The sequence below is a fragment of the Mesoplodon densirostris genome, chromosome 11, assembly GCF_025265405.1.
Source record: "Mesoplodon densirostris isolate mMesDen1 chromosome 11, mMesDen1 primary haplotype, whole genome shotgun sequence".
Taxonomy (NCBI): Eukaryota; Metazoa; Chordata; class Mammalia; order Artiodactyla; family Ziphiidae; genus Mesoplodon; species Mesoplodon densirostris.
Genome location: NC_082671.1, coordinates 68,527,774 through 68,548,771, shown reverse-complemented (window position 1 = coordinate 68,548,771; position 20,998 = coordinate 68,527,774). Strand labels below are relative to the sequence as shown.

The 20,998-nt window shown below is 56.4% G+C and overlaps 2 protein-coding genes across 12 annotated transcripts in view; one reads left to right on the top strand and one right to left on the bottom strand.

The window, feature by feature from the left end:
* The window catches only part of SGSM3 (small G protein signaling modulator 3), a 34,699-nt gene extending 18,584 nt beyond the window's left edge, over window positions 1–16,115 (top strand). Inside the window, exons 1-22 of one of the 8 annotated variants that reach the window (XM_060112333.1) lie at window positions 3,332–3,407; window positions 6,084–6,202; window positions 6,727–6,812; window positions 7,258–7,324; window positions 9,377–9,573; window positions 9,647–9,754; window positions 10,551–10,697; window positions 10,925–11,120; window positions 11,480–11,625; window positions 11,894–12,118; window positions 12,459–12,513; window positions 12,662–12,789; window positions 12,887–13,045; window positions 13,185–13,239; window positions 13,424–13,473; window positions 13,646–13,798; window positions 13,941–14,011; window positions 14,159–14,207; window positions 14,284–14,369; window positions 15,106–15,228; window positions 15,316–15,376; window positions 15,585–16,115. In XM_060112333.1, the coding sequence (XP_059968316.1) occupies window positions 6,196–6,202; window positions 6,727–6,812; window positions 7,258–7,324; window positions 9,377–9,573; window positions 9,647–9,754; window positions 10,551–10,697; window positions 10,925–11,120; window positions 11,480–11,625; window positions 11,894–12,118; window positions 12,459–12,513; window positions 12,662–12,789; window positions 12,887–13,045; window positions 13,185–13,239; window positions 13,424–13,473; window positions 13,646–13,798; window positions 13,941–14,011; window positions 14,159–14,207; window positions 14,284–14,369; window positions 15,106–15,228; window positions 15,316–15,376; window positions 15,585–15,665 (2,250 nt within the window). In that variant the 5' untranslated portion in view covers window positions 3,332–3,407; window positions 6,084–6,195 and the 3' untranslated portion in view covers window positions 15,666–16,115. Of the gene's footprint in view, window positions 1–3,331; window positions 3,408–6,083; window positions 6,203–6,726; window positions 6,813–7,257; window positions 7,325–9,376; window positions 9,574–9,646; window positions 9,755–10,550; window positions 10,698–10,924; window positions 11,121–11,479; window positions 11,626–11,893; window positions 12,119–12,458; window positions 12,514–12,661; window positions 12,790–12,886; window positions 13,046–13,184; window positions 13,240–13,423; window positions 13,474–13,645; window positions 13,799–13,940; window positions 14,012–14,158; window positions 14,208–14,283; window positions 14,370–15,058; window positions 15,229–15,315; window positions 15,377–15,584 lie in introns of those variants that run through there. The other 7 variants (XM_060112336.1, XM_060112335.1, XM_060112334.1 and 4 more) reach the window with 7 other exon arrangements.
* Window positions 16,116–16,323: 208 nt separating this feature from the next.
* The window catches only part of MRTFA (myocardin related transcription factor A), a 108,237-nt gene continuing 103,562 nt past the window's right edge, over window positions 16,324–20,998 (bottom strand). For all 4 annotated transcript variants that reach the window (XM_060113869.1, XM_060113870.1, XM_060113871.1 and 1 more), the window contains 3 exons: window positions 20,502–20,654; window positions 20,219–20,279; window positions 16,324–17,851 (listed from right to left, as the gene is read on the bottom strand). In XM_060113869.1, the coding sequence (XP_059969852.1) occupies window positions 17,349–17,851; window positions 20,219–20,279; window positions 20,502–20,654 (717 nt within the window). In that variant the 3' untranslated portion in view covers window positions 16,324–17,348. The remainder of the gene's footprint in view (window positions 17,852–20,218; window positions 20,280–20,501; window positions 20,655–20,998) is intronic.

The following is a 20,998-nucleotide window of genomic DNA, read 5'->3' as shown; positions in this document are numbered from 1 at the left end:
GCAGCAACAAAGACCCAATGCAGCCAAAAATAAATAAATAAATTTATTTTAAAGAAAAAGCTCACTCAGGAGGAATAAAGATAATCTGAATATCCTTATCTCTATGAAAGAAATTATAGTTGAAAATCTTTCCATGAAGGAAACTCCAGGCACAGGAGACTTCATTGGTGATTTCCTTTCAACATTTAAGGAAGAAATAATACCAGTTTCTACACAGACTCTTTCTGAAAATGGAAGAGGGGGGACTACTTCCCAAATCATTCTATAAAGCAGATATCATCCTGATACCAAACCTGAAAAAGGTGTTATTAGGAAAGAAAACTAAAACCAAACATCCTTCATGAACATAGATGAAAAAATTCTTAACAGAGTTTGGGCAAATTGCATTCCACAGTTTCTGAAAAGGAAAATACATCACAATGACTCGGTAGGGTGAGCTTCAGGTATTATTCCTTGTGTTGCTTGCAGGTGCTCTCTTCCCAACCTTGGGTAGCTTCCTCACACACGCACTCTGACCAGTATTCACATGAAGATTTGGGGGTGCTCTCTGCAGATTTCTGGAGCTCTCTGTGCAAGTCTCTGCTCCACAACTTCAGCCTGCTTTGGCCACATCTAGCTCTCAACTCGGGTCCTGTGCCCTCCTGGGTGCCCAGTCCTGGCTGCCCAGTCCTGGCTGCAGACTCTCTCCAGGCGGGAGCGGGCCATCACAGGGCTCAGCTCAATTGTTTTCTCTTTCTCAGACTTCACTGTCCTGTGCTGCCTGTCATCCAGTGTTTGAAAACCATCGTTTCGTGTATCTTTCTGGCTTTTTAGTTGTTCAGGTTGGGAAAGTAAATCCAGTCCGTGTAACTCCATCTTGGCCAAAAGCGGAAGTCCATAACTGGAATATGAAATGATTAAATCACATTTTATTGTGTCAGTATACCCAGATTTGATTAATTCCCCTAATGTTTGACATGTAAATTGTCCTCATGTTTTTGTTGTATAGATGATGCTGAAGTAGACCTGTTCATGTACATACCTTTTCGCGTCTATTGAACTATTTCCTTAAGATAAGTTTCCAGGAGAATAGTTACTGGATCAAAAGGCATTTTAAAAATTTACATGCTTAAAGATGACAGTCTTTTAATCTGCCTCCAGTATATTTCTTGTTTTTCAAAAGTTTCTGCCTCTCAGTACCCCTGTGACAACAGTAGGGCCGCCAGTGACGTGGCTGCTTTAGCCAGCTCCCAGATGGCTGCTTTCAGGAAGGTTTCCATAGCGACCGGAGGCTGGAAAAACCTGCCTGCCCAGATTAGCAATATCATTTCTGGCTCCTGTTGGGAACTTGGGGACTAGGGGGTAGTTGGTAAGAGAAATGGCATATACGTATTATTGCAGAGACTCACTAAACTATATCCAGATCTGACCGTTTCTCACTGTCCCCATGGTAGCAAAGCCAACATCATTCCTACTGCGTCACCCCCTCCTGCCCTGCAGTCTTAAGGCCCTCCTGAGCCGGCTGCGCCTCCCACTGTGCTTCCTCCTCCTCCCCAGCTGCTGCTCCTGCTACCTGGATCTTCCTTCCCTCAGGAGCCACAGGACTTGGTCTCCCACTTCCTTTTGTTTGGGTCTTTGCTTGGATGTCACCTTTTCCTCAAAGAGCTTTTCCTGACCACATTAGCTACATGGCTCCTCTCTTCTGACTCTCCTATACCTTCATACGGCTTTATTTTCCTCAGAGCACTGTAGTTAGCACCATCTAACACAGCTGTTTTTATGTTCGTTGTCTGATTCTCTGCTGTGATGTAATGGCTGGGACTTTGGTTTTTCACTGTTGTGTCTCAACCCTTAGAACCATGTGTGTTCATGGCGGTGCTCAGTAACCGTTGAGTGAATGAGTGAGGGGGGCAGACCAAGGCTGGGAAGGGGAGCTGCGGACTGAGAACTGTCTTCCCAGCCCCCTCAGTCCTCCACAGCCAGAGACAGCTCCTTTCTTCCACTTACAGACAACGCCTGCTTCCTCCACACTTTCTCTGCCCTTCTGGAAGAAACAGCCAAATCACTACCTCTGAGGCGTCAATCCCAGCTGGCACGTGTTACATTGAACCGTGCGAAGTTGTCGTTTTTACAGGTTGTAATGGCTGGATATCAGCAGTATCATATGGCCTTGAGTAAACCTCAGTGTAGAGGGCCCAGATATTCACAGTAACTTTCTGGAAATTTTGAGGACTCCTGCTAATTGCCTGATGCTTCCTGAGCACTTGCTGTGTGTCAGTGTGCTGGGCTCTTTGCGTTCTCACTTCATCCTCATAACCACTGTGAGACGTAGGTACCGTTACTCCAGTCTATGGAGAAGAAAACTGAGCCTCAAAGAGGTGACGTGAACGTGCCCAAGGTTATAAGAAGGGGGGGAGCCGCAGAGCCGGGATTTGAATCCACATCTGTCTGACTGGAGAGGTCTTCACTTCGCCGTCCGGCCTCTGCACAAAGGTGGCAGAGGATGAGCTCGGAAGCCTTGCCCTCCTGACGCTGGTGCCACAGCAGTGTGCCTGCCCAGGGCTCCAGGCCGGCGGTGGCCTGACCGAGCACGGGGTTATTTCCTGGCACTGTCAAGCTGGTGGCCAAGTGACATCATCTCCCCAGTTGGAGGTGGGGGGAGCATGGTGGTGCAGGGGGCACAGTTATCAGGGTCCATTTGGGAGACTGTACGTGCATCTCTTCTAGGCTTGTTTTCTCATGTGTGAGGACCAGAGATAGTCTGCTTCAGATTATGCTGTGAGGACTGAACGATGACATGATTTTAAGAACTTCTAGCTCAGTCCCTTTAATGTTAAAATACTTGCTCCATCCAGCACAGAATTCTGATTCAAACCAGACCCTGCATACCTGTTATACTGAAGGAAGACATTATGTTTTCCTCACGCAGAACAGACAGACAAGTCTAGGATGGCTGGCCCATTAGGGAAGCGGGTTCTGCCATCTGTTTCTCAGCAAGGCTTGTCTGGAAGCAAGAGGGCTCCCTCCCAGCTGGGCATCAAAGCCTCCACAATGGGCATTTAGCCCAAATGTGGCCCAGTCAGGGTGTGTCTGGGGGCAGGAGTAGAGGTTGGTGACCCAGCTGAGCTGCCCTTGGGACAAGCTGTTTGGCCCCAGATTTGCAAGTGTGTCTTTAAAGAGAACTGGGATTTTTTTCACGTGCCCATTTTTCAACATTCGCTGGAGTCAAGGGTCCATAGGGTAATGTTTTCTCACGGTGCCCTCGGAGTGGCTCTTTGATTTTCCTTTTTTGTTTCTTTCTCACTCACCTGACCCTTCTCATTTACCCCGAATTCCCAACAGCAGACAGCACACAGGAGACGAGGCCAACAGCTGTCAACTCTGAGCTCCCATCACCTGAAAAATGGCGAAAGGAGGTCTAGGCCTAGGTGAATATGATTCCAAAACCTAGAAGACAACTTGTCCTAAAATATTTCACCCACATCTCCGTTGTTACCTTCCATTTATGTTACCTTCCTTTGATTTCACAGTTAGAAGTAAAAGCCTTCATGTTTAGAAAAAGGCTGAGAAAGCCACCCCTCAAACTGCATTTCTGTTGAAGCTCGGGTGGGTGATAATCGGCTCTTGCCTGTTCTAATAGGAGCAGGCTAGAAATAGGAAGTCAGAGGGAGCCCAAGTGCTGACGCCTCAGTTGATGGCTTATTTAATTTTTTAAAATTGAGATATAATTCACATGCTACAAAGTTCGCTATTTTTAAAGTGTATAATTCAGTGGTTTGAGTATTTCATACTGTTGTGTAACTATCACCACTCTCCAATTCCAGAACACTTTTCATCTCTGCAAATAGAAACCCTGTACCCATTAGCAGTCACTGTGCCTTCCCCTCTCCTCCAGACCTTGGCAGTCACTAATCTACTTTCTGTGTCTAGGGATTTGCCTCTTCTGGACATTTCATTTAAATAGAATCATACAATATTCATCCTCTTGTGACTGGCATCTTTAACTAAGCATAATATTCTTAAGGTTCACCTGTGTTATTAGCACTTCATTCCTTTTTATAGCTGAATAATATTCCATTGTATGGATATTCTGTGCATTTCATATATCCCTTCATCGGTTCTTGGACATATGCGTTGTTTCTGCTTTTTTGGTTATGATGAGTAATTCTGCTGTGAACATCCAAGTACAAGTTTCTGTGTGGACACTTGCTTTCATTTCTTGTGGGTAAATAACTAGGAGCAGAATTCCCGGGTCATGTGGTAACTCTGTGTTTCACCTTTTTTTTTTTTTTTTTTTTGTGGTAGGCGGGCCTCTCACTGTTGTGGCCTCTCCCGTTGCGGAGCACAGGCTCCGGGCGTGCAGGCTCAGTGGCCATGGCTCACGGGCCCAGCCGCTCCGCGGCATGTGGGATCTTCCCGGACCGGGGCACGAACCCGCGTCCCCTGCATCGGCAGGCCGACTCTCAACCACTGCGCCACCAGGGAAGCCCTGTGTTTCACCTTTTGAGGAGTTGTCAGAGTACTTTCCACAGCAGCCACCACTTTACATTCCCACTAGTAGAGTAGGAGGCTTCCAATTTCACCACATCCTCACCAGCACTAACTGTTGTCTTTTTTTTTTTTTGATTTTGAAGATAAGTTTTAACGGCAGGTGCCTACTGCTGTAGGACAAACAGGAGCTATGTGCCTAAGTGTATTCATCCCATATGGCCAAACACTGCTCTTAAGACTTTTGTCTCCAGGGACTTCCCTGGTGGCGCAGTGGTTAAGACTGCCTACCAATGCGGGGGACACGGGTTCGAGCCCTGGTCCGGGAAGATTCCACATGCCATGGAGCAACTAAGCCTGTGCACCACAACTACTGAGCCTGTGCTGTAGAGCCCGCGAGCCACAACTACTGAGCCCATGTGCCACAACTACTGAAGCCCACGTGCCTAGAACCTGTACTCTGCAACAAGAGAAGCCACTGCAATGAGAAGCCCGCGCACCACAACAAAGAGTAGCCCCTGCTCACCACAACTAGAGAAAAGCCTGCGGGCAGCAACGAAGACACAACGCAGCCAAAAATAAATAAATAAAATAAAATATTTTTTTAAAAAAGACTTTTGTCTCCAGTATGCCATCCTCTTGGGTGTGAAGTGGAATCTCATTGTGGTTTTGCTGTGCATTTCCCTGATGACTAATGATGTCGAGCATCTTTTTACCTGCTCATTGGCCATTTACGTCTCTTCTTTGGAGAAATGTCTATTTAAATCTTATGCCCATTTTTATTTATTTCTTTTTAGTATTTATTTATTTATTTTGGCTGCTCTGGATCTTAGTTGTGGCACACGGGATCTTTTAGCTGTGGCATGAGGACTTCTTAGTTGTGGCATGCGGGGTCTAGTTCCCTGACCAGGGATCGAACCCAGGCCCCGTGCATTGGGAGTGTGGGGTCTTAACCACTGGACCACCAGGGAAGTCCCCTTATGCCGATTTTTAAATTGGGCTGTTTGTCTTTTTAATTGTTGAGTCATTTTTTAAGAGGACAAAAAAAGGAGGGAGACAGGGGTTAAACAGTGACGTGAGAGACTTAGATGGCAATTTCCTAGTTTCCCAGCTGTGAGGTGCTGGAAGGTGTGGTCGAGCAGACTGGTGGATGAAGTGGAAACGTCGGTGTCGGGTGAGTGGAGGTACTGACTCAGAAGTGTTGTACCTAAGTGATTCCTCAAAAATTCTGGCTCAGGAACCTATTCATGGAAGTTTTGGTGGTGGCTGGTTTTTGTTTTCTTTTTTAAGAAACATTTGCCTGAGTACAGAACATCAGGAAGCCTGTCTGTGTGATCCTCTCCTTCCTTAGTAGTATGGGAACAGAGCAGACCCTCCTCTTGGCTCACAGAGCTGTTGGAGAACAATAGTTTTGTAGCTTCTTCAGAGTGTATGCTCTCGGATGAAATGTTCAGAATAGGAGGCTTTTTCTGTCAAGTGTGACTTTTCCTTCCCTGTCAGACAGTGGCCAGGATTTACCTCCCCACCACCTCTGGGCCAGCAAATCAGAGTCGGGTAGAAAGGACTCCCAGGAGAGGGGCTGCGTTAAATGACTTTCCTCTTTGCACTCCTACCAGGGCAAATGTTTCTGGACCAGATGAAGCTTGAGGAGCCTTCCAGCTGTAAGATATTAGGATAGGAAACTCCCGAGTCTGGATCTACAGAAGACTTGCCTGTCCTCTCCACACAATGTCAGGTGGGAGGCAGGGGCCTGGCTTGGACATGGGGCGACAGGCTCTCCAGGGGGAAGGGGGTCTTATCCAGGAGGACCCCCCAGTGGGAGGGAAGCAGGCTTGTTTTCCACGGACCTTTGAGGGTCACGTGTACCGTCCAGGTAAGAGGTCGAAGAAGGAGGAAGGCTTCTGATGGGCATCTGGGAGAGTTACTGCAACTCTCTTCTCAGTTTCCCTGAATGCCTGTCCTCTCCTTCCAGCGTGAAAATCCTCTCTCACAGGTGGAGGGAGAGGCAAGGAGATGAAGTCTGGTTATGTCTTGTAACACACTGCTGGCTTCCTTTTCCTTCCTCCAGAAAGTTGCACTTTGCTAGGTTTCTCCCCTCCCCCATCCATCCCACTCTAGATGGTCCAGTCCTTTAATGCTGGCACTCTGGGGGGTGGGACGGGGGGGAGAGGAAGGGAGAGGGGGTGTCTCAACTTGAATTTTCCCCCTGAATGCTCTGCATTTTCTTCATCTCCTATTCCTGGTCCTCCTTGGTTTTAGGAAGCCACATACCTTCTGCCAGTGGCCCCTTCTCAGCCCTGACTCCTAGCATGTGGCCCCAGGAGATCCTGGCCAAGTGCACACAGGTACAGCAGTCAGCCAGTGGGCGCCAGTGGCTCTGCTCCCACGCTGGGGCACGCAAGGGGACCCACCGCCCGCTGCCGGCATCCTGGGAGGGGGGCCACTCCCCCGTATTCACACAGGGTCAGAAGCCTCCATCAGAGACAGCATCTTAGCTCCACGTTCCCTGTGAATCGGGCATTAGGTTGGGGAACAAGTATGGCACTCTGCTCTCAGTATTATGGGGACACAGAAATGCATAAAACATGTTTCTTGCCTTGATTTTATCTTTGACCTCTGAGGAGAACAAGGAAAACTCTGGGAGAATTCAAGAGGGTCGTGGCCCCCGGAGCTGAGTGATGACCCCAGAAGCTTCAGGGAAGGGTGGCCTTTGGTCTGAGTCAGGGAGGCTAGGAGGCATGGCAGCAGCGCTTGCAGCCCCAAGCTGACTCTTCCTACTCCTGGGTCTAGAAGGAAGAGGCAGTGGAGCAACCAGAGTTCTGCTATGATGAGTTCGGCTTCCGCGTGGACAAGGAAGGTGAGACAGCCCCTCGGGTGTAATCTCTCCACTGTCCTTGGGGAGGACCAGCTCCAGTGACTGATTACACCGCTGTGGCCTCGGGCTCTAGATGTTTTACTCAGATGTTCCAGAATTAGGGACAGAGCCACATCTGACGGTGATGCTGTTATAAGTATCTGGAATCCTTTGGGGTGTTTTTTTTTTGCCTCGTTGTGCAGCTTGCGGGATCTTAGTTCTCCAACCAGGGATTGAACCCACGCCCTTGGCAGTGAAAGCACCGACTCCTAACTGCTGGACCACCAGGAAATTCCCTGGGTTTTTTTTTAAGATTAATTTTATTGATCTTCATATGATACTAAAAGCAATAATGTTCATTATAGAGAATTTTAAAAGTACATCAAGATATAAAGATTAAAACAAATTAACCCATTATCCTACAACCTGAAGATAACTGCTGACATTTCAATGTATTTTTTTCCTGGCTTTGTGTGTATCCATATGTAACTTTTCTTAACTAAGATGATATCATATACATGTTCTTATATTGCTCTTATATCTCTTAACATTATTCCATGAGCATTTTTTCTGTCAGTTAAGACCTCTTTAAAGCATGTTTTTCAGTAGCTGTGTTCTATCCTTGTAATTATAATGGATTTGTCATTTTTTTTTAATTTTTAAAAAAAATTATTTATTTTTGGCTGCATTGGGTCTTCGTTGCTGTACGAGGGCTTCTCATTGCGGTGGCTTCTCTTGTTGCCGAGCACGGGCTCTAGGCGCACGGGCTTCAGTAGTTGTGGCGCGCGGGCTTCAGTAGTTGTGGTGCATGGGCTTAGTTACTCCGTGGCATGTGTGATCTTTCCTAGACCAGGGTTCGAACCCCATGTCCCCTGCATTGGTAGGCGGATTCTTAACCACTGTGCCACCAGGGAAGTCTCTGTCATTATATTTTTATAACCATTCTTCTGTAAGTCGGCCCCTAGGCCATTTCCATTATTTTCTACTGTAAAGACACCTGCTGTTGCCGAGTGGGCTGCTGGAAAGCTGTCTGCCAGAACCCAGGGTAGCCTTTCACCAACCAGACGTTAACTGACTGACTGAGACCATTCATCTTCAGGTCACTCATATCCCCAGTTCTGATGAGTCTTCCTTGTTCTCTAGTTTGCAGGCAGACATTCAGAAGGTAAAAGCTGGGCCTGAGAGGAGCACAGGGAACTTTCTAGGATGATGGAAGTATTCTGTATCTTGATGGGGACAGCATTCAGTGTTTAGACATTTGTTTATTGATACTCAACAAAGTGTACACTTAAAGTTTGTGCACTTTATGTGAATTCACTGAAGGTGAAGTTTCAGAAAGTGGAGGCCAAGGGCATGGCTTTAGGATGAGTAAGGATGAGGCTCTGTGGGGTGGCCCCGCCCCACTGTGCATCCCCAGTGCCTCGAACAGAACCAGAGGTGGTCTTGGCCTCGTGAGTTCCCAGGCAGTAAACAAACAAACAAATGTATGCTGGGGGCAAGAAGAGGCTGGGAGAGGAGGGGAGGTGGGAGACGTTTGAACAGAGACTGGGAGGAAGTGAGGCAGTGAGTGTGACCAGGAAGGGGAATAACAGGTGCAGAGGCCCTGAGGCGAGTGGATTTGTGGGAAAGAGCTGGGGTGGAGGGAGCAGGGCGCGAGTCGGGCGCTGTGTCTGGTGACAGGCTCTGAGCTGTGACAGGGCTGTGAGCAGCCTCTAGGGAGGCAGGGCAGGACTAGGCGGCCGGTGAGGAGGCTGTCGCTCTAACCCAGACGAGAGATGGTGGCTTGGACTAGGGCCGTAGTTGGAGGGGCGAGAGGGCCGAGGTTCTGCCTGTGCTCTGAAGAGGAGGGGCCTGAGCACCTGGTGGGGGGCGGCCTCACCGATCTGGTTTGGGGGTGAAAGCGAAGAGTTCGCGCTGGCTGTTTGGGGTACCACGGGAGATATTTGGAAAGCTGGCCCTGGCTTTCGGCGGTGAGATCTGGGCGGCAGACCCAGAGCCCAGTCCTCTGCTCTAGGGGCACAGGCGGCAGGGGTCGCTCTCCCTCCTCCCTCACAGGCGCAGACGGCGCCCCCCGCCCAGGCCAGCTGCTGGAGGACCCCCCCCAGAGGCTGCGCTGGCAGGCCCACCTGGAGTTCACCCACAACCACGACGTGGGGGACCTCACCTGGGACAAGATTGCCATCTCCCTGCCCCGCTCGGAGAAGCTCCGTTCCCTGGTGCTGGCCGGGGTGCCCCACAGCATGAGGCCGCAGGTGAGGCGGGGCCCGCGGGGGCTGCGGACTTCAGGGGCCCCCTGGGGACTGAGTGCCGTGCTCCCCCCATCAGCTGTGGATGCGGCTCTCCGGGGCCCTGCAGAAGAAGAGGAACTCCGAGCTGTCCTACCGAGAGATCGTGAAGGACAGCGCCAACGACGAGACCGTTGCTGCCAAGCAGGTGGGGCCCTGTTTGGGGGGGTGGGGGGCCAGGGGGAGGCCCTTCCGGGGGGCCCGGGAGAGCTCGGCAGCCGTGAGGCAGCCCTGGGCAGTCCTTGCACCTACAGACGTGTGCCTGGAGCCAGCCAGCTTCCTCCTGGTCCCTCTGTGGCGGGGGGGCCCGGGCGGGGCGGGGCGTGGGGGGAGGGATTGTCAAAAAGGCCACCGGACCGGTGCACATTAGGATCCCCTGGAGATTTTTTTTTATGTTTTATTTATTCATTTATTTATTTTGGCTGTGTCGGGACTTTGTTACACCACATGGGATCTTTGGTTGCAGCACGCAGGCTTTTCTCTAGTTGTGACGTGCGGGCTCAGTTGCCCCGCGGCATGTAGGATCTTAGTTCCCCGAACAGGGATCGAACCCACGTCCCCTGAATTGGAAGGCGGATTCTTAACCACTGGACCACCAGGGAAGTCCCTCCCCTGGAGGTTTTAAATACAGGTTTCCAGGCTTCATTCCAGAGATTCTCATTCCACGGCTGTGGCTTGAGGCCCGGGAATCTGTAATTTTATGTTTAGAGGCTCCCCCTTGGATCACGTGGCACCAGCTGCACACCAGCTGGGCTCTAATCCTGAAGGGAGGAGGGTGGCTTTGACCCGGAGCCTGAGGAATCCCCATTCCTGGGAGAGAAGCCAACCTGAGGTTTGCCCCACACAGGGGCCCCCGGCCTCCTTCCCGGGGGTCCCGGTGTCAGGGGTTTGGAGGCTGTGCGCCTGCTCTGCACCTCACAGGCTCTTGTGGGCGGGGCTGCCAGCAGATCGAGAAGGACCTGCTGCGCACCATGCCCAGCAACGCTTGCTTCGCCCACGGGAGCAGCGTGGGTGTCCCCCGCCTGCGCAGGGTGCTCCGAGCGCTGGCCTGGCTCTACCCGGAGATCGGCTACTGCCAGGGCACGGGCATGGTGAGCACAGCCTGGAACGGGGGCAGTAGGCCTGGAGGAGGGGGTGGAGGGGGTTTTCTCAAGCAGGGAGGGGTTCCGAGCCTGAGGCCGGCACGCGGGCTGTGGTGTGACCCCCCCCCCCGCCCGCCCAGAGGCTGCTTGTTCTAACTGGTCACCCCCGAGGGGGTGCCTCTTCTAATTTGCACGGACACCTGGGCAGAGGCCCCTTACCCCCCTGCCCCGGCCAGGTGGCTGCCTGCCTCCTGCTGTTCCTGGAGGAGGAGGACGCCTTCTGGATGATGTGCACCATCATCGAGGACCTGCTCCCCGCCTCCTACTTCAGCACCACCCTGCTGGGCGTCCAGACCGACCAGCGGCTCCTGCGCCACCTCATCGTCCAGTACCTGCCTCGGCTGGACAGGCTGCTCCAGGAGCATGACATCGGTAAGGGCCCGAGCCCACTGCCGTTCGGAGGTCAAGGGGTCCCGAGCTCTGGCTCAGGTGCTGCAGATCTGAGGCCTCAGGACCCAGCTGAGGACCGGGCAGCGCTGGCAGCTCAGGAGAAGGAAAGGAGCTCGTCTGACGACAGCCACTCACGCTTCCTTCGTTGCTCTCTTGTTCTCTGACGGTCCCTGACGCCCCGCCTCCTCTCTGCCGTGGAGCAGGCATGGCCTCTTGCTGCTTTGGGAGATTCGCTCCACCTCCTCCACGGCTTGTGAGCCTGGGGGATGCCCCTCCTCTCTGGCGGTTCCGCACCGGCCGTCCCTGGTCCCAGCTTCAGGGCCTCTGGTTTGTGTCCACAGAGCTGTCCCTCATCACACTGCACTGGTTCCTCACGGCCTTTGCCAGTGTGGTGCACATCAGGCTGCTGCTGCGCCTCTGGGACCTGTTTTTCTACGAGGGCTCCCTGGTGCTGTTCCAGACCACGCTGGGCATGCTGCGCCTCAAGGTGAAGGCCGGAGCCCCGGGTGCCAGATGCAGCTGTCCTGGCAGCCGCCTCGGGGTCTGTCCTCCCTCCACCTCTGCTCCAGTCCGGGCCTCAGTGTCATGTGGCCTGAGCCCTGGCCTCCCTGGAGACGCCCCGGGGAGGAGGGAGGTCTCTCTCTTGGGGCAGGGCCTCCTTGTGCTCAGCTGGACCATCCAGGGAAGTCACACATGCCTGAGGCCGCTGATTGGGGTCAGCCAGGCAGTGACAGCGCCCCCCTTGCATGGCCCAGGAGGAGGAGCTGATCCAGTCGGAGAATTCGGCCTCCATCTTCAACACGCTGTCGGACATACCGTCGCAGATGGAGGACGCGGACCTGCTGCTGGGGGAGGCCATGCGGCTGGCGGGCTCCCTCACTGACGTGGCCGTGGAGAGCCAGCGCCGCAAGCACCTGGCCTACCTCCTAGCCGACCAGGGCCAGCTCCTGGGCGCCAGCCCCACTGCCAGCCTCTCTCAGGTGGGCCCGTGAGGGAGGAGGCCCCAGCTCACCACCGTCCCCTCCAGCTCAGCACCCAGGGCCCGGCCTGGCCAGACCACAGCTGTGCAGGGATCCACCAGCTTGTCATTGGTGCATCTCTGCCGGGACCCGCCTAGATAGACCCAGATTTGAACTGATGATATGTTTCTGAGACTCAGAGCCGGCCTCAGAGGCCATGTCAGGAGGCGGCACGAGTGAGATGCCGGCCGGGCCTCTGCACAGAAGGGCTCTGCTCACCGTCCCCAGTGCTGGGGCACCATCCACTTGGCTGGGCGCCGGGTGCCTGGGGCCGCCGCCGACCTGATTTCCCCGCCTGCAGGTTGTCCGCCGCAGGACCCAGCGGAGGAAGTCTGGCATCACGTCGCTGCTCTTTGGTGAGAACTCCACGCGGGTGACCAAGCGCTGGGCTGGGCTCCGAGAGCCGGGCATCTGGCCTCACACCCCGTGTGGACTCTGTGCTTCCCTGGAGTCGGGGCAGGGCCGGGCTGGGCCACGGCCACCATTGCTCTCTGGGCCTCGCAGGGGAGGATGACCTGGAGGCGCTCAAGGCCAAGAACATCAAGCAGACGGAGCTGGTGGCCGACCTCCGGGAAGCCATCCTGCGCGTGGCACGCCACTTCCAGTGCACAGACCCCAAGAACTGCAGTGTGGTGAGCCTCAGGTCCCGGGCTGTGCACACAGCTCAAGCAGGGGCCCTAGCCCTGTTCCGAGCGGCCCCTCGCGGTGGGCTTTTCTGCCCCCCCCCAGCAGGAGCTGAGCCCGGACTACAGCATGGAGAGCCACCAGAGGGACCACGAGAACTACGTGGCATGCTCGCGCGGCCACCCACGCCGGGCCAAGGCCCTGCTGGACTTCGAGCGCCACGATGATGACGAGCTGGGCTTCCGCAAGAACGACATCATTACGGTGAGCAGGGAGTGGACGCCTTCGTCCCGCCAGCCCCGGGGCCACGGGCAGGTTGGCCGAGCCCTCACATGGCCAGAGCTCCCAGCCAAGGACGAAGCCAGGCAACTGGAGCTGTGCTTCCCGCTCTTTTCCTCCGCAGATCATCTCCCAGAAGGACGAGCACTGCTGGGTGGGGGAGCTGAATGGCTTGAGAGGTGAGGCCTCCGTCTGGTCCCATCTGCGCTGGGCGAGGGAAGGCGGGCCTGGCTGGGAAGCTGCAGCAGGCACTGGGTTTGCTCAGACGGCGGCGTCCGTCGCTCCCGTGTGTCCTCAGCCCTGTTGCAGGGAGCATCAGGACACCAGGCCGCCCGCTCCTCACGGGCCCTGCTTCTCCCACAGGCTGGTTTCCAGCGAAGTTCGTGGAAGTCCTGGACGAGCGGAGCAAGGAGGTGAGGGTGCGCACGAGGCAGGCCCGTCCCCGGAGCTGCTGCTGCCTCTGCCCTGCGAGGCCTGCACCCTCCCCGCAGGGCCTGCGTCCCAAGCGCGTGTGGCTTGTGGCAGTGGCTGTGAGGACAGGGAGGGGCTGGCTGGGGCGTCTCAGACCCCGCCCTCCACCCTCAGTACTCCATCGCGGGGGACGATTCTGTGACAGAGGGGGTCACGGACCTCGTGCGAGGGACCCTCTGCCCGGCCCTGAAGGCCCTGTTTGAACACGGACTGAAGAAGCCTTCCCTGCTTGGGGGCGCCTGCCACCCCTGGCTGTTCATCGAGGAGGTGAGTCAGTCCTTTTCCCTGAGCCCCTGTGCCCTGCAGAGCTGGTGGCAGGAGCTGGTGGGGTGGTGACCTGAACTCAGTTGGACTCTGTGGCTTTGACCTGGTACCTACCCCGTTGCCCGACGCTCACCCTGCCCCCCAGGCGGCGGGCCGGGAGGTCGAGAGAGACTTCGACTCGGTGTATTCGCGCCTAGTGCTGTGTAAGACATACAGGTAACCCTGCCCTGGTCTCGGTGTCCTCCTGGCAGGGTCATCCTCCTGGCAGGGTCACCCGGCAGCCTGGGGCTGGGGGTGGAGGAGGGAGAGGGAGTGGCCTGAGCCCACCAGGGCAGCGCTGGCAGCTTTGGTCCCCCCTTTCAGGTTGGATGAAGATGGCAAAGTCCTGACCCCAGAGGAGCTGCTCTACCGGGTAAGCAGGGCCGTGGGCGGGACAGGCCTTCAGGGTTGGGAGCTGGGGACACCTGAGTGATAGCTGTGCCCTCCAGGCTGTGCAGTCCGTTAACGTGACGCATGACGCTGCACACGCACAAATGGATGTCAAGCTCCGCTCCCTCATCTGTGTGGGGCTCAAGTGAGTGTCTGCACCGCTGCTGAGTGGGGGCCGCGGGGGGGTGCCTGAGCTGGGCAGACGGAGGTGAAAGACGGCCAGGGTGGCTCCCGAAGCCCTTCTTCCAGCGTGAGACCAGCCAGTGCTTGGGGCGGGGGGCTGGCGCTCGGGTTTTGAGGAGCACAGATTTCAGCAAGGTGAGCAGTGAAGGCTCACCAGGGATGCGGCTGCAAACAAGGGAGGGGCGCCTGCCGGGGGGGTTGCAGGCTTGTGCGAGGCTCGGACCTTGGCCAGGCTGAGGGCGGTGTTTCTGCACTTGCCACGCAGCAGAGGGGCGGCCTCCAGGCTGCTCTGACCTGGAGTGGTGGGGCAGGGGTCCCCGAGACCTGCTCGGAACACGCTGTGGGCCCACCGGCCAGCGAGCGGGCGTGTCGCTCCCTGGCTGACCGGCGGGACTGAGGCCCCAGGGCCTGGGTTGGCGGTGGCCGAGTCTCAGACACAGGACCGAGGGGAGTGGGGGCCACAGGGACCTTGGGCCCCTGGGCACGTCTCCCCACGCAGGGGAGCCAGAGTGGCTGAGAGGGAAGGAGGCAGGGTCACCTGTGTAGGCCACCAAGCGGAGGGAGGTTGGGGGTGCAGATGGAGGGGCCCTGGAGTAGGGGTGGCCCAGCGTGGTGGGTGTGGGAGGGCAGAGCCCCGCCTACGGTCCTCAGGACCCTCTGCCTGGAGCCGCCCCCGACCCTGCCCTGCCTGTGGCCAGTGAGCAGGTCCTGCACCTGTGGCTGGAGGTGCTCTGCTCCAGTCTGCCCACCGTGGAAAAGTGGTACCAGCCCTGGTCCTTCCTGCGCAGCCCCGGCTGGGTCCAGATCAAGTGCGAGCTGCGGTGAGGAGGCCTGGCCCCGGGGGTGGGCCGAGGGGCGGGCCGAGCCCCCTGCGGCCGCTGACAGCCTCCCTCTCCCTCTGCCTCCAGCGTCCTCTGCTGCTTCGCCTTTAGCCTCTCCCAAGACTGGGAACTTCCTGCAAAGAGAGAGGTGGGTGGTCGGGGTCCTGCCTTCCCCGGGAGGGATGGTGGATGGGGCAGTGTGGGTGTTCGTGCTGGCGGGTCCCCCCCAGACGCGTGGGTGCTGAGGCAGGCCTCGGGGGGGCCCTGAGTGCCGGTGTCGCCTGTGAGGACCACTCTGGCCCCTTGGGCCCTGTGGTGTGCCCTGCGGCCGTGACAGGAAGGCTGTTCCTGTGCAGGAGGAGAAGCAGCCCCTGAAGGAGGGTGTCCAGGACATGCTGGTGAAGCACCACCTTTTCAGCTGGGACATAGACGGGTGATGCTCTTCCTCCAGGGATCCCGTCACACCCAGGCCTCCCCAGACCCCTTGGCTACCAGGCCCCTTCCTCAAGCAAGAAGAGAACAGCCCGGCGCTGGCCACCCACCCCAAGCTGCAAGGTTGAGGGGAGGACACACTCGGGAGCTCTGGCTGGGCACGTGGTAGGGAGTCCGGGGACACCACCCTGGGTGCCAGAGTGCTGGTGGAGGGCAGCAGGTGGCAGGAGCAGAAGGTGGGGGCCTGGCCCAGCCCAGCCTGTTACTCTCAGCGCCCGGGGGAGGGCTCTACCCCGCCAGGGTCTTTACCAGAGGCCCCGGGCCCGCTGTGCTGAACAGAAACCTCGGGAGGTGGAGCACCTCCTCTGTTCTGTCAGGTTTTGCTCAGGAGGAGGGTGGGGAGGCCGAAGGCCCCCGGCCTCTTTGATTTACAAATAAACTGTCTTTGAGACGCACCGCTCCCACCTTCTGTCTAGCCAGCTGCACGTCCAAGGTTCTGCTCTTCCCGGAGTGGGTCATATGCACAGCCAGGGATGGGAGGTGGCCTCACGGGGAGGTGCAGTCAGGGTCACCGCGCGGCACGCAGATGCTAGGACACCCAGGACACCGCCACGCCACCCCCCTCTTCCCTTCCATGGATTGAGCGAGATGGACTAACAGGCGGGGTTTTTCCTTTTTATTTTAAAAAGTTCACACAGCTTTCCCACCTCTGTCCCAGCACTGGTTCTGGTGATTCTATCCCTGATCCCCTATGAATGACAACGACAGGCCAGAAGGGAGGCCAGGCCCCAGGGCAGGAGGAGGCCATAGCTTGAGGGCCACCTGTGGCTCCACTGCTGTCCCAGGGCCGTGGTGGCTGCAGTGAGGCAGTGGGAGGGAATGTGGGCAGGGGGCCAGGAAGCACCTCTGCCCTCGTGGCACTGATACGGAGCAGGAAGCAGGACAGGTGCAGCACAGGCTGTGATGAGGCATCTATACGCGTCAAATACAAGTGATGGATGGGGCCGGGGTAAGCTGTGTTCAGCCCCGGGAGTGGTGGCTTCAGGCCCTTCCGTGTGCACAGAGTAGAACCGGGGGTGGGGGGCTGCATTCACCTCCCCCAAGCCCCAAGATATATGTGTATATATGTATGGCGATATATAATGTAGAGGTATATACACCTGTACAGAAAGCGTTTGCCACCAACCACTAAATGGTTACACTACACCAAGACACTAAAATGGCAGGGAGCCCCCCTCCCGGGAAGCCTGGGTCAGTGGCGTTGGCATCATGAGGGTGGTGAGGTAGAGGCCCAGCCAGTTCCTTCCCTTGCAGGGAAGGGGAAGAGAAGGAAGGACAGGCACCCCTTGCCCTGCCTCAGCCTCGCCTCCTGAGCAAGCTGCAGCAGGCAAGTGCCCCCCGACCTCACAAAAGGAGGTCAAATAGAAGCCCCTGGCCCATCCAGGCCTCCGAAACCCCAGGGTGGGACCCAGAGCTGCTTCTTGGAAGCTCTTCTCCTTGGTGAGCCAGAGCCAGGTGTGGGGACATCCTCCTCTGGCCTCCCACGGAGGGGAAAGCAGGGCCTGTGATTGTCAGGACTCACGACTACGCGGCGAGGCTGCATCAGGCAGGAGCGCGCTGAGCTCCCTGCAGTTCCCAAGGTCTCCGACTTTCCAGCCCTCCCAGCCCCCGGCTCTGCAGCCCCAGAGCTACAAGCAGGAATCCCAGTGTAGCTGCAAGTCGTGGCCGTCGAGGAAGTCCGTGGAGAAGAGGCTGGGGGCCGTGGTGCTGAGCGGGGCCAGGCTGAGCACCGGCCCGCCCGACGACAGCTCCAGCCAGTCCATGCCGTCCAGGTGGCCATCGGCCAGGTCCAGGCCCACGCTACTGGGCTCAGGCGCAAAGTGCAATTCTGAAGTGTCCATGGGGGAGGGGGGGTGGTCCAGGATGGCAGAGCTGCTCAGCATCTGGCTGTGGAGGTCGTCGATGAGGGAGAGGGGCTCCGGCCCCTCGTGCCCGCCGGTCAGCAGGGGCAGCCCTGTGCTGCTCTCCAGGAAGTCCTCCAGGCGCCCAGGGAGGGCCGGCGAGCCGGATGGAGGCGGGACAGCCTGAGGGAGCTCGGCGGACGGTGACGGCTGTGCAGCCAGGGGTGACCCGCAGGCTGCTGTCGGGGGGGACTTCTCTTTCCCTGGCTCCTTGAAATCTGCTGAGATCTCTGCCAATCAAGAAAGTGAATGGGTGTCAGAAACCAGCCTGACGATGACCTGCAGTTGGGACCCCGCCTTACACCACATACAAAAAATAACTCAAAATGGGTCAAAGATCTAAATTTAGTAGCCAAAACTACAAAACTCTTAGAAGGGAACATCTTCGTGACACTGGATTTAGTTAATGATTTCTTAGTTATAACACCAAAAGCACAGGCAGTGGAAGAAAAAAAACTGGACTACATAACAATTTAAAACTTTTGCACATCAAAGGTCACTATCAAGACTGAAAAGGCTGCACAGCAACTATACTTAAAAAAAATTAAAACAAGTGAGAAGATAATCCATGGAATGGGAGAAAATATCTGCAAGCTGTGTATCTGATAAATGATATCCAGAATAGATAAAGAACTCCTAGAACAACAAAATCCAACTGAAAAATGGACAGACACTCAGACATCTCTCCAACAGACGCTATTCAAGTGGCCTATAAGCTCGTGAAAAGATGCTCGACGTTATTAGTCATTAGGGAAATGCAAGTCAAAACCACAGTGAGATATGAGGCTGGCTATTTTCAAAAAACTTTCTTGAAAATAAGTGTTGGTGAGGATGTGGAGCATCTGGAACCCTTGTGTGTTGCTGGTATGAATGAAGATAGCACAGCTGTGTGGAAAAACAGTTCTGTGGTTCCTCAAGAATTAAAATACAGAATAGGACCATATGATCTAGCAATTCCACTTCTGTGTATGTACCCCAAAGAATTGAAAACTGACTCAAACATATCAGTGTTCATACAGCATTACTCACAACAGCCAAAAGGTAGCAACAACCCAAATGTCCAATGGATGAAGGGCTGAACACAATGTGGTACATACACACAATGGAATACTCTTCAGCCACAAAAAGGAAGGAAATTCTGATAGAAGCTACAACACGGAAGAACCTTGAGGACGTTATCCTAAGTGAAGCCAGCCAGAAACAAAACGACAAATAGTGTATGATTGCACTTAGAGAAGGTATCTAGAATAATCTTCACAGAGACAGGAAGGAGAAGAGAGGTTACGGGGCGGGGGGGGCCAGGGGTAAAGGAGGAATGGGGAATCAGTGTATAAACGCCTGACCAGCTATCTCCCACAGCCCCAGCCTCTTCAACCTGCTTCCAGCAGGCTCTGGCCATGGCCCCCCTGCAGCACCCTGGCAGACAGAGGTCACCAGCTGCCACCACAACACAGCCCGGGGCCAGATCTTGGTCCTCGTCTTCCCTGACTGCCCATCAGCAGCCCGTGGCCTCAGGACGTCAGCCTCTCGAGGGCGCACTCCCACCCTCCACCCGCTGCTCAACCTCATTGGCTTGCGCCCCTGCCTCCACCTCGCCCTCTCTGCTCGCCCTGCTTCACTGCTCCAGACGCCCCCCCCGGACGCCAACAACTCCCCAACTCCTGCCTGACTCAGCCCAGACCGTGACCGGGCTGGCCATGTGGCCCTCCACTCTGCTGTCTAGGGGCCGAGGCTGCGACCGATGCGGCCCCCGCTCGCCCCCGGCGCTCATGCTGCTGCACCCAGCAACTCCCCACACCCCCGGCCTCATCCTTGGCTGCCCTGGGGTCCCCTCGCCACACACCTAAGCCATGAGGAAACCACACTGGCGCTCTCTCCAAGATACACCCGGATTCCAGCCCTTCCGTGCTGCGCCGCTGCCTCCCGGCCCACACCCCCGCCTTGCGCCTGGACCACCGCACCTGCCTCCCTGCTCCTGCCCTTCCAGCGGGGCAGCCCTTCCCTCAAAGCTGTGCCATGGCTTCCAGCGTCACCCAGAGCCCATGGGCCTCCACCCAGCGCCCATCACACCTCCCGATCTGCCCCTGGCGCCGCCTCCCCCGCCCCCGGGTGCCCGTCAGCCCTGCAGGCTCAGGAGCTCCCCAGGGACGCTGGTGGCTAAACCGCACCTGCCCGGTGAGGCTGACCCCGACACCCCTCGCACCTGCGACCCTTCCCGTCCCGGCTTTTCCTAATACCTGTCTGACATATGATAATTAACTTATTTCATTCACCGTTCATCTCCCCACACTGGGCTATAAGCCCCGCCGAGGCAAACGTCTCTCTTGCTCACTGCTATGCCCTGGGCTGTGGGCACAGCACCGGCCATGCAGCGGGTCGGGGTGAGGCAAACGTGTCAAGGACAGCACCCCAGGGAGTCCCTGCCCAAGCCTTGGAGAAGGGACACGTCTCACACATTACCGCATCCAAAGCACCAGGCCTGCCGGGCATCGTGTTCAAGAATGAAACCAAACCCAATAACCAACCAGCCTAGGAATGGAGACGACCTGCGAAGAGAGGAGGAGGTGGGGGAGCAGGGCGGCGGGCCTGGACTTTACCTCCACTCTGAATCAGGATGTCAAACAGGTCATCCATCTGCTGGCTTGAGGAACCACGTTCCTGTGGCACAAAAAGAAGAAAATGAAATGGTGGCTCAGGGCACAGACCCTACCTTGTGGCCCCGAGCCAGCAGCCAGGCCCACAGAGCCCGGCGGCCTGCGCTCAGGCTCCCGCAGCCCATCCTCACTCCTGCCCAACGGCTTCTCTCCAAGGCCGCTCTGACCTATGAGGCTGGCTCCTGCCTGCCCCGCCCTCCAGCCAGGCCCGGTCCACCCTCTTTACCTGCTGTCTGGGCTGCTGGCTCACAGCTTCCTCATAGCCAGGCGGCTCCTTCTTCGGCAGAGAAGTGGGGGGCCCAAAAAGGGGCTGTGGCGGGTGCTCCAGGTCCCTCTGGGCTGGGGGGCCAGGGGCTGGAGAGCCAGGCTGGGACAAGAGCTAGACAGGAGAAAGGGAGGGAACCAGTGGCTGGGGCGAGGGCAACAGCCCAGGGCTCACACGCTCCGGGCAGGCAAGGCGGGCAGCTCTGCCAGCTGCACTGGCTCTCGGAGAGCTTTCGTGGAAGCCCCCGGGGAAGAAGGGATGTGGGATGGGGGAGGCCCTGACCTCTGACCCTACAGAGGGTGACTGACTCCCTAAGGTTTGGTACAAGCCACACGGGGCAGAGGCGGGGGGGTCTCTGGGCTGATTCCCCCTCTCCTCCCTGGAGTTTCTGCCTGAGGCTGCTCAGGGGCCTGTATCCCTTCCTGAGTACCCGAGTCCTGTCACTGCCCCCCCGACCG